We start from the raw sequence: 16,389 nt of genomic DNA on the forward strand, positions 1-16,389 counted from the left end.
ATAGTGAAATTAACCAGGATGGTTACTATGTTCCACATCCTTATATATACAGCTTTTGCAACAAAGAGAGAGAACACAATTCTTCCAAGTTATTAATACACAGCCAGTACTATTTACTATGTTTTGAATATACTGAGCATCATTCAAGGAATCCAATTAGTAAAAAGGAATTCTGGCTAAAGTCAGTGGCTAAGACTCAACTTAATTGTTAAACATTTCAACATAAAGATTCTCTACCTAATATCTCTAGAGTGGGGAATCAAGTTCATAAGAGTTAGAAACAGATGAATACAAATAGGTAAAGGAGGGGCCTTGGTGTCTGTTAATGGTACCAGTAGTTATGTTGTAACCAAATCTTGTATGTTAGATCTAGTCAAAGAATCATTTCATAAGGTCCTTCAATAATGCCTGTCATGTATTAGGACTCAAATAGGCTACACTGGAAAATTTTGGATTAGATGATTAAGAAGTTTCTGGTCTCAGAGAATTTCACTAAGAACTACTCACTGGAGAGAATTTTAAGGCATTTCCCTCCTACTATCCCACGAGTACTTGCAACTTACTTAGTTAAATGTCCAAACAGGATTTTCATTGTGTCACGATTTGGTGGAGGAAGCTTTTGTACCAGAGCCTTTATTGCTTCAATTCTCATGTTGTTGTCTTGCTTTTCTGGTGGAGAAAAAGAGAAGCAGAGAAGAAAGTTAGATAAAAGCAGGGGTTTTTCTTACCATAGGTTTAACCAGAGCATTAACATATAGAAATCTTGTGAAAGAGAATATGTGGATACATCTATCAAAGCTTTCCCAGAATTTCTCTTTAATCAGATTGGAGAGGGGGGATCATGATAACTTGAAAATACCACAGCATATTCCAAGTCATATCTTTGAAGTTGCGGAGCAAACAGGGAATTAACTTGTTTTTCTCAAATTTATGCTCACTTTTACAAAGATACAGTTAGATACAAGTACAAATATTTTATGATTTATGTGGCTTTGAGTGACATTAAGCAGCTCAAGGAATCTGTGACTCAATTTATTTTTCTCTCTGGTGTTTTTATGTTTTCTTCTCTAACACTATAAAATTCTACTAAAAAAAAAACCGAGTTAAAAGTTAAATATTCTTTGAAATAGTAGATTTGTCATGAGACATTAAAAAATAGGATACTTCTCAAAAATATCATTGTATTTCTTTCTAATGAATTAATTTTACTTCTATATTAATAGGAAAGATACTCTAATATGATTTGGTGAATTTATGTACTCCTGATTTGAACCCCATTCCTTTCATACTTTATCTCATTCTTTTGAGCATGGAATTCTTATTGACTCTGAAGAGAATGATGTTTGTTTATAATAAAAGATATGTAAGAGAGTAAAGTAGGTAAGGAGGCTAATTCATAATCCTTTGTTAATATTAAATCTCTTACCATGATAACATGGTCCTGGATACAATATACGTGATAAATAAATACTCATTGATTGATTAATTTCACCAGAGGTCATGCCTGATCAGTGGGAAATATATATCTAGAATTGATCTAATCTATTTTACAAGTAAGGAAACTAAGATACAGAGAGACTAAGGGACTCACCCAAAGTCACACAATTGGTAGCTGGCATTTGGACCTAAGATCTCCCCAATCTGCTGTTTTTCCTACCATACCACACTGTCTAGCTGAAATTATATTTTGGAGAAATTATATTTCAATACCCTTGAGTGATTCACTTTTTATTTTCACCCATACTTGACAAAGTGGATCGCAGAAACAATAACAGAATTAGACACAATATAGTCACTCAATCAAAAGCCTGCCATGTGATAGGGATTGTGGGAGGTGCTGGAGTTGGAAGACAAAACTGAAATATTCTTTGCCTTCAAGGAGTTTATGTTCTATTTAAGAAAACATCATGTTGTTGTTGCTCAGCTATCCCAGTTTGGGTGTTTTCTTGGCAAAGATATGGAAATAGTTTACATATGAACTAAGCTTTGATGGGAGCTATGATTCTAACAGGTCTAGGTGGGGAGGGAGTATATTCAAATTAAAGTCAATGACCATTAATAGTAAAAGCCTATTATGTGCCAGGCATTCTACTAGACTCTATAGATACAAATAAACAAACAAACAACTAACAACTAAATAAATAAATAAACAAACAGGTCCAGGCATGTGTGTGGCCTATGAAAGGTACAAAGTCAAGAGGTAGACTGTCATGTTTGTGTGCAGAAGAGCTAGCTGGACTTCAGTGCATAAAAGTAGTGTAGAATCATCCTGGAGAGATAGACTAGGTCTAGACTGTAAAAAGGCCTGAATGCCAAACCTTTATATCTTCTCTCTCAGCAAGAAAGAAGCACCATAGTTTTTCGAGTAGGGGAATTACATGGTTCAATCTTCATTCTAGAAATATGACTTTGGTAGCTATGTGGAGGAAAAATTGGAAAAGGAAAAACACTGGAGACAAGGAAACTGATTTTTCTTGTTGTTCAGTTGTATTTGACTCTTCATGAACCCTTTTGAAGTTTTCTTGGCAAAGATACTGGAGTGGTTTTCCTTTTCCTTCTCTAGCCCATTTTACAAATGAGGAAACTGAGGCAAACAGGGTGACTTGCCCACGGTCACATGGTAAGTGTCTCAGGACAGATTTGAACTCAGGTTTTCCTTACTTCCAACCTAGCACTATATCCATGGTGCCACCTAACTGCCCAAGAGACCAATTAGGACACTATAAAAATAATATAGGTAAGAGATTACTGCCTGGATAAATGTGGTGGCAGTGAAAATAGAGAGAAGGGGACATACAGGAGAGATGTGGAAGAGATAAAATCAATAGATATAGCAAGTGATTGGCTGTGAGGTGAGGTAAAAGGATAACTTAATGTTTCAAGCCCAGGGGACTAGAAGAAAGGTAATACCCTCAATGGAAATAAATAATTTTGGAAGAGTGAGTTTTGGTGTAAAGACAATGAGGTTTTTTGTTTTTTGTTTTTAAAGATATTGCTGAACAGAATTTGCTGATGCAGTATTGAAGTTATGGAGAGATCACTTAATATATGAGTCATATGCATAGAGATGATCATTGAGCTCCTAGGAACAGATAAGATCACCAAGAAAGGTTGTAGAGAGATAAGGGAAGGCTGCCCAGGATATGGGCTCAGTGAATACCCACTGTTTGAGGGGAAGGAATTGGATACTAATCCAATAAAAGTGACGGAGTAGGAGGGACCAGATAGGTCAGATCACCATCAAGAGAGAATAATGTCAGGAAAGCCCAGACAGAAGAGAGTTACCATACAGAAGAAAGGAATTAACAGTGTCAAATTCTGCAGAAATACCAAATTCAACGGAGGCTGAGATAAATCCATTTACTTTTGCTATTAGAAAACACTGGTAATTTTGAAGAAAGCAGTTCCCATTGAGTGATAAAGTTGGAAGATACAGCACAAGGAGCTGAGGTGTGAGGATGAGGAGAGGAAATGGCGTCAACTATTGTAGGTATAGAATTTTAGAGCTGAAATGTAATTTAGAAGTCATTTCATCTGATGCTATCATTTTAAAGATGAGGAAACTGAGGCACAGATATGCCATCTTACCCAATATCTCACAGTTAATTTGTTTTTAAGTACTTGAGCTGTGTAGAAAACACAAGTGTCTGGATTAGGGGGAAATAAATATTAAGGATAATTTATTTTTCTAAAGAATAATACCTCAAAAAGCCCCCTCTCCAAAACCTTATGGGAAAATAGCAGTGCCCTATTCAGATCAATACCACACTTGCCTTTTTTTTTATAGCTGGGAAAATCTGGAAACAGCATATTTTGTGGTATGTGGTGAAAAACTTAAAAAAAAGAAAGCAAGTTCAATCAAAAGTGAAATGACACCTTTAAACATCCACTTCATGGATGTGTCATATTAGAATTTGGAATCGGCATTTAAAATCCCAGGTGGTTAATGATCTAAGATCAATGCAGAACTTATGAAAGATGTGCTAACTGTCCCAAACTGAATCTGAAAGACAGAGATTCTTTTTCTTTTTTTTCTATTAATATCTTCCCTTTAGCATATGATTTCTCAGTATTTGGGAGTTTTGAGAAGATGAACAGAGACCTCTGACTTGCTTACATTATGACTGGGAGGAAATCAAACCAGTGCTTAATGAAGTACTGGGGACACTGGAGGTAGATTGTATACTCACAGGCTCTCACCCAAGTGTCTGTTTTCTTCCAATTAACAACAGATTCCATAATTCTTTTGTCTGTAATCCATCTGTGTCCCCACCCTCAGTCCCTTAGGATTCAGTATTGTTCCTTTAGTCTTGGTTCCCAGTATCCAGAGAACAATTTAATTGTTGTTTTTTTTTCTTCCCTTCTATACACTGCCCACTCTCTGGGATAACCTCATTCTGCAGGACTTTATGTTTGCTAGAACCTTCAATTTCCATAAGTTTTTTTTTTTCCAAAAGCCATGATTCCCCCAAAGAGCCCTCCTCTCAACTCTGAGCACAATGTTACAACTATATGAACAATAGAAACAACTGCTGCTGATTCACATAAGTAATAAGATAATATTGGTAATAAGACAGGAATGTGACTAAATTTGGGATGTTGGAGTGGCCTTAGAGTTTTTCTTTGATTCATGGTTTCTAGGACATAATTTTAGAAATATGGTTTATGATGGTTACATTTGCATTTATCTGCATGAAATGTCACTACTAAAACAGACATTTATAACTGGGTTCCTATTTGAGAAGAGATTAAGATAAAGTTTCACTGAATATGATGAAGGGAAATACCCTCTATAGTAAAGGACCTTGGGCCTGATGACCCATGAACTCTTTTGGTCCTACCATATATAACTTTATTTTTATTATTAGCTTATTTATAGCTGCAACAAATCATTGTTCATTATGAATTCTGCTTTGATATCTGTCCCCATACAGAATGAGAAAAGACTAATTCCTCATAGAAATTAGTATTTGGGGAGTTTTATTCATTCTCTCATATCTAAAAAGTTCTTAAAGAAGAGCTATTTCCTTTTATTAAGATTGGACTTAATATTCTAGCTGTTCTCAGGATGATTTCAGAAAGGCCTGGAAGGACTTGTATAAACTGATATATAGTAGAAAGAGCAGAACCAACATTGTGCACAGACAGAAATCTTGTTTCCTGAAGAACTGTGAAAGACTTAACTATTCTCAACAATACAATGATCCAAGACAATCCCAAAAGACTATTGATGAAATGTACTGTCTACCTCCAAAGAAGGAACTGATGAAACACAGACTTAAGTATGCTATTTTTTGCTTTATTTAATTTTAAAATTCATTTTCTTACACAAAATGACTAATATGGTAATGTTTTACATAATCATACATGTATAACCTATATCTGATTGATTACTGCCTGAGGGAGGGGGAGGGGAGGAAGGATAAAAATTGAAACTCCAAATTATAAATAAAAATATTTATTACTTTAAAAATATTCTAGCTATTCTGCCTCTCAAAGTCATTTTGTGTAATTCATGTATTATGTGGATAAATCAAAATCACATTTATAACAGGTTTATATTTGAAAGGAAGAGCTCCCTATGTCCTGTGAAGTTTTCCTTTTCCTTAGTACATATAACACCCAAGGTTAAGGAAGCAGGAGCTTGGGTAGGTCATTTACTGATCCAATTATGAAGTGGTCTCTCATTTTGAGGGTGTCTAAATCCACTACACAGGCACACTTTAATACTTCCAATATGTCTTCCAAATAGGGAAGAACCCTTTGGGGTTTTTCTACTCAATTAAAATTGTGGTAGATGACTATGGCTCATCTTCATAGGCTATAAAAATGGCTACTTTAAAAAAAGACCTCACAACAGCTTAAATTTAGTTTGTGTAAAGAGATAATGTGGAACAAATTCATATCTAGTCTACATATATATATATATACACACACACATATATATATGTGTGTGTGTGTGTGTGTGTGTGTATGTATAAACATAGACTTTTGCACTTTTAAAGCTGGAGGTATTATACAGACTATTTTTTGAGCTTCCTATTCTGCCCTACTGACACCTGTTTGCTCACAGTTTCAGGCTGTCTTCAAAATAACATTAAGCCATAAATTTCCCTCCCTAGTGCCATTCCCTGAAAGCAGCAGCAGCCTACAGTATGTGATGGTTTTGTAAATATATAGAAAGTCATTAATTATCAATGGAGTGTTTTGTTAAAATTCAAAAGTAGGTACGTCGTAAATAGAGATGTCATGTTATTATAAACAAAGAAAAATCATGGGCTTTATGCTAACCCATAAGTCGCCACTTTGCAATTTTTCAACAGATTTTTTTTCCTGCAAAACTGAAAGGCCATGCTTTATGCTGAATTAAAGGGAAGACACATTCTATGTGCAGATACATAGTATGACGGAAGCCTGATTATAGGCAATATTAAGCTTGACCATGAATAGTTCAAACTGAGTATAGAGGAATATTATTTATGTGACATCAAAGGACAAAGAGTGTATTCAAAACTTAAATGAACTTAGGTCATAGTTGAGACTCATTTCCTGTTCTATTGAGGATCATAGACTTAGAGCTGGGAGGGACCTCAGAGATTATTTAGTCTAATCCATTCATTCCCCAGATGAAGAAACTGAGGTACAGAGAGATTAAGAGATTTGACCAAGGAAAATGAGAAGAGTTCAGATTTGAGCTGAGTTCCTCTGACTCCTATGCCCACATGTATTCTACTCCACCATGTAAAAATAAAAAAAATTTATGTAATTTTCATGCTAGTTCTTTTCACTATAAAGTCCCCATCACTCAAGATATTGGCTTAAAAAATACTTCTTTAAATAAAAAAGACTCTTAATGTATATCCATGGGCAATAAATATCAGACCCAGAAAACCTGCTCAATTCCCTATAAAACACAAATTGGTTAAAAATAAGGAGAAAAGAAAATGTCACTTATCTTCTCTGAAAAGCTTATCTGGTTTTTGGATACAACTTTAAAACAGAGCATTTTAGAAGGGACAAGAATCTTCATGAGGTAGGGACAGAGTGGGAAATCTCCATGTTGACTTAATCTAGATAAGGAGGTATGAAGACACTGAAGAGAGTTTTGGTATTACAGATTTCTTTAATGAAACATACAGATATTTTGAGATGCAAAATTTATAATGTTAATAATAGAAATATTATTGGTCTTGAAAAGTTGCCTCAAAGTTATCATACTGCCAAATGATGTGATTGAAAAACTGAGTTATTATAAATGGTTGGTTTGAAAAATCTCCAAAACTTGTAGGGGTTTTAAGGAACTTAAAAACAAGCATCTTCCATGAATATATTAAGATAATACAAGATTTCTTGGTAGATGTCCCAATAGTTATCTATGTTCAACATTACTCTATTAGTATCACACAAGGCATAAGACAGGGAGATTAAGTTTGTCAAATGTATTTGCCACAGTCATGGAGAAGGCCCAGAACAAAATTTAAATAGAAGTCAAATTCCCTAAATAAAGTAAGGTTTCCCAGACATTCTAGTTCATTGATGACATTAGGTCTAATTTAGACCTAAACTGCTGCAGACCTTTCTAAATAAGACTCAAAAACACTCAGAAGAGCTTGTCCTCACAATGTACAAAGGAAAAACTAAGTGGATGAAGAATCCTTATTATCATGGCTATAACATGCAGTTGAATGGTCTGCCCATTGAATTGGTTCTTCAGCACATAAATCTTAGACACAAGAATAATAATGAACTGGGATCACAACTGAAGAGAAACAAAAAAAGGTTGGAATGGTCTGTACCACTTTCAATTATCATGAACTTCTCCCTGAAACCAAAACTTATATTTTTAATAGTAGTATTCTTTGGATGTTGTTAAATGGCTGTGAATCATGGAATTCCATAGTCACCAAAAATTAAAATTGTTGGTTATTCAAAAGGCAATGGAAGGATCTATGGTGAGTATAAATTGATTGTAACATATTAGCATTGATGAACCATATATAAGGAGTAAAATAAAAGATATCATCAAAGATGTGCAGGACTGCAATAAGGAGGTGGACCAGTTATGTAAAGAGAACAATGGAAAAATGTACCATTTAAGGTATTGCATTGGTACCCATACAATGTTATTAAGATAAGTGTAAGGCTCCTGAAACACTGGCTGGATTCCCTGTAGAGGATTCTAGTGAAGATCTGAACAATAGTTGTACAGGATGAGAAGGCATAGAAGGATTGCAATCTGCACTCTTAAAGGGAGCATCTAAAATGATCTCACACATTCATTAAAGCAACTACCTAGTTATAAACATTTTCCAGAAGACCCTGCTTTCTCATTATTAACTTTGATTAGAATTCACTCTAATTATCGCTATTACTTCTGGCTTTATCCTTACACAATAAGTAAAAGGAACCACTTAAGAACATTCCTCTCATATAGAAATTTCTTTGTATTTTATCATTTTGTATCCATGACTTCCAGTGCATTTGGCCTTTCCCTGGTGGTATTTTTGATGGCTATATCAACTCTTTTATGCTTTAAGGGTTCTGATTATTTTTCCAGTGCAATTTTTTTTTACCATAACACAGTTTGTTTAATTCATCCATGTGAATTGAAGCGAAGGGAATATAAATTACTGCCCCAAAATGAATCTTAGAGATGATTACTGCACGCTGTTAAATATGCTATCTCTCAATGGCATCTGAAGGTACTCATGTGGCCTAATTGGATTAATGTGACTTCCAAAGGGTCCTGAACTTACTGTCAGTGAAAATGACTCACTATTTCATATCTTTGAAGTGTAAATACCCTTTTAGATCCCTACATTTTTTAGTCTACTTCTCAACCTAACAGGTTGTTATTATACATGGTGGCACAGTGGATAGAGTGCCAGTCCTAGAGTCAGCAGGATGCAGATTCCAGAATTTCAGATTTGGCCTCAGACATTTACTAGTTATGTGACCCTAGGCAAGTCACTTACACCCCGTTTGCCTCAGTTCCTTATCTTGTAAAATGAGATAGAGAAGGAAATGACAAATCTTCCATTAACTTTGCCAAGAAAATATCCCAAATGGGGTCACAAAAAATCAGACATGTCTGAACAACAGCCATTTTGACTAGATAAACCAGATCCCACTCCTAAACCTGTCAGTTTGGTAAAATCATCCACCTGTGTGGTGTAGACAAAAACTCTCCCATGTTTACAAAGGGCTGAAATCACCCCAGACATTTACTAGAACTGAGGTTCCAAAATATCAAAGTGCAGAGACTAAAATTTTCCTTATAGATTGACCACCATTAAGTAGTTGAGTTTAGATTTGCAAAGGATAAAATAAGTCATAGTTAAAAACAAATCTGTGTTCACCAAAAGGATGTTTGCCGCAATCATGGAGAATGTCCTGAAAGATGTTTGTGATAAAGTAAGGACTAAAAAATGCTTTTTTTTTTTGGTTTTAGGTTATTCTTTTCTAAGCAAAAAGATATCAGTCTTGCCTATAATCCAATCAATTTTGCAAAAGATCTTTCAGGAGGTTGGCAAGTTCCTTGTATGAGAGACTTTTCCTCTAACCAGTATCTTTTGAAATGACTAAACAGGGACACCCAGAACAAGGAATGTTAATGAATTGCAAAAGCAGCAAAATCCTTCTAGAATTGGGGCATAAAATTATTTTATGAATCAGCCTATTTTTAAATTGTGAGTCTATTGTAAAAGAAGAAAAACAGGCAACATGTGGTAACTTTAGTCAGCATTTCTGAACTGAGAATGATAAACACCTCTGCTGGCTCTGGCATTTATCAGTACTGAGATATTATTACCACATAGAGGCACAGCATGGTTACTGTTATCATCGAAAAAAAAGAAACCAAGCTAATCTTAATGGTTTGTAAAGCCGTTACCTGCACTGGTCTGACATTTATCATGATCATTTTACCACATGGGTCCTACATAGCAAAGGTCTTTTATCTGGAAGGGACATCACTATGAATTATTATTTGCAGCTAGGTAGAAAATTGTATGTTGTAGATACCTTTTCTCATTATAAATCACATAGTCACATTTCACCATTTCCCACAGAAAGCTGCTGAGCCTAGGCTTTTTGCCACAGCTCGTTTTCCTCTACTACTATCTCTCTCTCTTTTTATAGTTTCTTTAAAATATTAGCCATTTTAAAAATTAAAATTCTTATATCATTTAAAGACTAATCTAGGTATATGGTATACACAGAGATTAATGCATCTACATTTAGTGATATGACTTTTCTGCACAAACATTTTATGAAGGGATTGTCCTTCACTTTATAACTGAAGTTGATAAACTGTCTACTTTTTTTTTTTTAATGCTTGTTTCCACTTCTGTCCCAGTGGCCAGGCTTGTCTCTGCTCTTGACCTTGTCAATAGTATATTTACCAGTAGATCAGATGTAATTTCTTATGCCTGATTTAAAATACTCGAGACACGTATGTTATTTTTTGCCTGAAATGCTTAGCTTAGGTTTTGCTATGAAAATGTGTGTTCTTAGAGCAAATTATGGCTTCCTTCATTTTTGTTAGTTTTTGAGAGGGGTTTTCCTTCAGATAGATGCCTTTTTATTAAGTTACAATGGTGAAAAGATACTCACCACAAATTTGTTTCAAAAAGGATACTTTCATACTTGATGCCTAAAGATATGCATTAATATGTCAAAAGAAGGGATGACAGATTTTAAAAGGTATGAGGGTTTGTAACCATGAAGCTAATTGAAGAAAATGAAATATATTTATTTGACAATAGAAGACAACAATAAAAGGCACAAGTTTTTTACTATGGAAAAAAAATGAACAAATCCTCTATTTTAAAAGATTGAGACAACTAATCTTCTGAAAGAGATATTTATATATTTTCTTCTTTCTCAAGTGTTCCGTTAGGAATAAACAAGCCAGAAAGTCTCCACTTTTATAATGAAGAGGGAGGAGAATTCCTTGCCGTTTTTGCATTTAGAAAGAAATGTGTAAGAAGAATGTGACAATTTAAGCAAATCAAGATTATTTCAAATGAATCACAAACGGGACTTTATGGAATATTTTATACTAACATGTGTAGGGAACAGTAAATTTGGAAGGAGCTTTTTCCTCAATGGTCTAGTTCGGATGAGTTTTTTTCTATTTCTTTGTGTGTTTTAAAGAGGTTTGGAGGTGGTGTTTAATATTGCTGAGACTCTTGTAAATGAGTTCTGGAAAAAACCATAGGAACATGAAGGGAAGCTGATGTGCTGTAATGTTGACAGCAGCTGGGGGGATCTGAAAGAAGAAACTAACCTTCAGTGCCTCAACTTGGAAAAAAAATCATCTCTTATTCCATCTTGGTTTCTTAAAAAACCCCATACACACGTTAATTTTAAATGCTCATGAACACTGATAAACAAACTACTCTTAGAAGAGAAAGCCTGGCACAAATTTGTGAGGGGGCTTGGGGTGGGGGACAAGGAACATGACTCCTTAGCCTTATGTATGGTACCATCTTTGGCCCACCTCAACGATTTCTTATTCCTGTGTTCCCTCCCCAACTTTATTATGGTATATGTTTCCCTCAGGGAAATAGTACCTGTTTTAAGATTTTCATGTGTACTGTAGCCCAAATTATTACTTGTGATATGGATTCATATGGATAACTGGTTTGTTTTATGTGTGAAATGAAAGAATCTAAGCATCTACTGCTTGGAAATGGGATGACATGCCATGTAATTTTGTGATCTAAAATATTAATTTAATGAGGTAGTAGAATATTCCAAAATAGTCTCTTAATGGCTCATGAAAAGGATACACTGATATCCCATTTCACTCTTTTTGTTTCAAGATGAAGCTTTTGTTCTAACTCAACATCATCCCCTCCATTGCCCCCCAAAACACTGTAACCTGGGAGCATTTACCATAATTAATGAGGGGCTTTGCTGCTTTGATTTTTCTCCTTTTCAGGGGAACTGGGTGAATTGTTGAGTGCTAATGAAAGTCAGAGACTTCTAGCAGTGGCTCTAGCCAGGCACAGGGCGGGCAGACGCTTTGTAAGCTTCCCCACTGTGATGCTGTGCAAGCTTCCCCGCTGTTATGTTTACCATAGTTTTAATGCCTGCGAAAAATTCCTGATGCAACCAAATTATGTTATGCCCTCTTGTTTATCTAAAGGCACCCCCTAACCCCCCCTAATTGAGCCAATTCCTATTGTTCCTATCCATTGTAGAGATCTCCCTCCTATATTCCTACCTATCTTATCACCTATATTCATTCTTGCCTCTGGATCTAAGCTGCTGGAAGAATTTGTCTGAAGACATCACATGTCTCATATCCAGAAGTTGAGGGTAGGATTAAATATATTCTCCTCACCTATGTCACTTAAGACAGATAACCTCATCTCAAGCTCATTTTAATTTTATTTGAGGTCATATTAAAACCCCAAGTTTAATCATCTGGCCTGGACAACACTAACTTAAATGCAAATGTATTTAGTGAAATACACTATGGCTTAAAAAAATCCATACAAAGCCCTCAAACTATCCCTGAAACCAAATAATGTGCTCTAAGAAGAAAACAACCAATTTGTGATTTGAGTTGATTTATGCTCGATCTTTTCCTCAAAAACAGATATTGCAAAAGAAAATGACCATTGCATTATATTGTAAATTGATGAATTCTTCAAGTGTGATGTACAGTGGAGTTTTTTAATGAATATTCATATGACTCTTATAATCCATTAGACTTAAGACAATGAGCATGCAACTAGCTGCCATTTAGTTGGGGGGGTGGGAGATTGGAATTAATAGAAAAAAAAACACAGCACTTAGGAAAGTTAAACTTTAATGTATCAAACTCCAGGTGCCAGAGTTTGAGGAAAATAACCAATAATAGTCATTTTTTACATATTTGATGGGACTGATTATGCAACGTGCAACTCTAAATGGCTTATAGCCCATTGTAGCATGGTTCCATCCCATTGGCTACAGTGGGGTGCAGGCAGATGGATGACAGTGACAAGGAGAGAAGTGCTTTTGCTTAGCCGTGCGTTAAGATGCCATCCAGAAGCTCTGTGCACTGCAGACACTTCATTAGGATGCCAGGATAATGGTAAACTACCACTCAGAGTGACACCCCATTTCCTGCTTACTGAGCTCTCCAACCTCGGCAGATGTCAACAATCTCACAGTGCTACAGAGCAGACCTAACTTTCCAGCCACTTGGACTCCAATTTTTTCCCCTTAACAGAGCCATACATTACATGCAATATGTAATAGCAAATACCTTACAGAAAAACAAAATTTGCCCTGTTCATTATAACCGGGGTGCCTGCTTTTTTTGTAGGGTGTGCGGGGGAGAGGGGTGGAGTGGGGCTGGGATGTGCCCTACCATGTGTCCACTTTACATATCACCTAGACATTTCTAGCAAGAATTGCCATTTGGTAATCAGTTCAAAGTGTTAATTACTCTGTGAACTCTGATAACTAATAGTTAAACTCCAATCCCAGGAGAGGTGATTGTGTGTCTCAATTAGCATCCACTAAAAATGTAAGAAAATGCTGAATTCTTTTGTTAAAGATTTATATTTAATTTTGGTCTTCCTTTTAGTTTTTTGTTCAAAAGAGCAGATGAGCATCTGGATGATATTTTCTCCATAAATGCACAACTTGAGGCCATTCACACACCTCCTTAACAGCAGTTCAAGCCAATAGAGACTATGTTCTACAACGTTAAGCCCACACTTCCTTATGAAGAAGCAAGTTGGGGATTCCTTTTTTTTTTTTAAAGATATTTTGGGGGAATAAAAAAAAAACAAGATGGAAAATTTACTTTCAAATCTATAAATGATTACAAAATGAGAGTGAACAATTTACAGTTTAAGTATTATGCCTCAAAACAAACAAAAAAATCCCCCCAACAACCCCCTCCCAAAACCCTTTCACAGGTGTTAGTAGTTAATGCTTCTTAGCATTTCTAAGTGCAGAAAAGGAGGTAGAGCAATAAGTGTTTGTCAGATGCTACCCACAGGAAGAGTATGCTAGAATTCAAACTTAATTCTACTGCCCTCTAATCATCAAATGAGGCTGACCTGATTCTGATTACCATATTTCAAAAGAGACTCTTTTACAGGGGAAGAAATACCATTTCCCAAGTTAGAAACACTGGAAGCAGAATCTTTCAGGAAACTTCCTACCTGCTCTTAATGTTGCTATTAATCTTTTATCAGGGAATGGGGAATGGATTCTGGATCATCCCATGATCCCCTTCCAACTCCTGGTTATGGCCAAGAGCTTGCCAAAGTGGGGAAGTGATGCATATACAAAGAAAGCAGGGTAGGAATAAAAATATACAGAGCCATGATGCTTGCAGAGACACTATATCCTGTAGTCATTTTCTGGTTATTCACTAATTTGAGATGATCCCAAATGGGAGTTCGGTTTAGCTTTCTAGCTGTTGACAACCAGTTGTAAACATACTTCTGTTTTAGAGAAGGGGTTTCACAGGGTAATTTTGTGAATTTTCTAAGATCATAAAATAAATGGTTATAAAATAAAAATTAGAATTCAGAGCTCTAGTAATATCTACTCCTCAGTGTTACTTCCTAGTTTCTTTTGGACTTTGAAAGCTATTATTGCAATTTCACAAGTTAAGGCAAATGGAGAACTGAAGTAGTTAACCTGCTAACTCATGATCCTAAGATTTTTGGGTACTTAATTTATATTTATCCATTGATTAAATTATCCAGTTAATTAAATCAGTCATCTACCTTGTCTAAGAAAATTTCCTCTGGGTTAATAGTTAGTTCTGTGATAAGAAAAGTCCAACATTTACTAAGTTGGATTCAAAGTGAAGATTTCTGAGTGAAAGGGATGGATAAGCAGGCAAGAATTAGATCTTTTGTGAAATTTTTACTAGAAAAATGGATATTGATTTTAGATTAGCATTGGTCACTAGACTATACAACAACACAATAGATGGAAGAATTGTGCATATAAGGCTGGATTCAGCATGTTCAAAACACTTGGGAGAGCTGCAAGTTGGTTAATTTTTGAAATGGTTAACCTGAACCTTTCAAGTCTTCTGGACAAACAAGGGTTTGCCTATGTGCAAATGCATGGGCTGGGAAGAGAGAAATGGGATGGGGATCTAATTTAATAGCAAATTGAATTTAGAAAAAATAGAATGGGTTAGTTCAAGAGGTAATGAGTTCTCTATTACTTGAGGCCTTCAAATGGTGGCAGAATGGCCACTTGTCAAAAACAGGAGATTCCTGTTCAGGTCCAGATTGGAACAGATGACCACTGAGGTCACTTCCAATGACAATATCCTGAGGTTATATGAAACATTTCATAAAGGTTCATGGAAGGCATTGCATTATGTCTAGGGAAATACAAAGATGAAAAAATATATAATAGTCTTTGCCTTCAAGTAGTTTATAATCTAGTATAAGGGAATAATAAAACCAGTCTCCCCAAACTGGTAGAGGTCATTGGGACATTCATTTGAATAAGGTAGGGGGGAAAACCCAACCAACATTACTTTAAATTTGAATTCTAAGAAATTTAAGGAAATAAATAATGGCAGATACAGATAGGGTATTGGTCCTAAACTGATTTCAAACATATTTAACCAAAAAATAATATTATAAATGCTATAGCCATCCTTTCTTAAAGAGATGAGAAATAATGAAATATAAAGGAACTGGCCCTCTTTAAAGTACTGATCTGTTTTTATTTAGCAAATAAACCTCTAGCTGAATTTAAGGTAATAAGGTTGCTTCCTCACATGCTCTGGTAATGGTTCTTTTCACTTGTATGCAGATACCAGGGCTTTAGAAATTAATAACAAAGGATGCACATTTTGTTCTTTTTCAGCTAATATTATTATTTTTTTAAGTCAACATAGGCTTCTCAGGGGAGATTTCGATTTGAAGACTGTTTATTATATCATTTGAATAAGACTAGACCTGGCCTTTTGACTTTGAACCACTACCAAATTTCAGGCTGTGAGGAAATTGTTCTACATTTCCTGACAAATTGAGTTAAGCAGACATTAAGTGGGCTTTAAGAAAACAAATGGCCATCTTTATCACAGGTGGACACTGATGGCTTAATGGGGCCTGGGCTGATTGTATCACTTCTAATGGCTTGACGGGAAGCATTAGGGTTTTTGCATAAAGAACTGGCATTGCGAACCCTGCTAACACAGACCTGTCAAGCGTTCTGTATCCCTTTGTGCATGGAAGCAGATGTTTGTATGTATACTATGAACTGGCATTAGAGCAAGCGACAGATGCCTGTATGAATGCCAGGTTTGTGAATTTTTACAGCAGGAGCATGTTCTGAGGAAGTGCAGCCCTGCCCTCTATCATAGGTAATTCCCAGTGAAACCTGCTAAATCCCAGCTAT

At 35.5% G+C, this 16,389-nt stretch overlaps 1 protein-coding gene across 1 annotated transcript in view; it reads right to left on the reverse strand.

The window, feature by feature from the left end:
* Positions 1 to 16,389, reverse strand: part of ARHGAP15 (Rho GTPase activating protein 15) — an 880,171-nt gene that overhangs the window by 88,671 nt on the left and 775,111 nt on the right. The window contains exon 13 of the mRNA XM_043990715.1: positions 564 to 669. Within this exon, the coding sequence (XP_043846650.1) occupies positions 564 to 669 (106 nt within the window). The remainder of the gene's footprint in view (positions 1 to 563; positions 670 to 16,389) is intronic.

The sequence above is a fragment of the Dromiciops gliroides genome, chromosome 3, assembly GCF_019393635.1.
Source record: "Dromiciops gliroides isolate mDroGli1 chromosome 3, mDroGli1.pri, whole genome shotgun sequence".
NCBI lineage: Eukaryota > Metazoa > Chordata > Mammalia > Microbiotheria > Microbiotheriidae > Dromiciops > Dromiciops gliroides.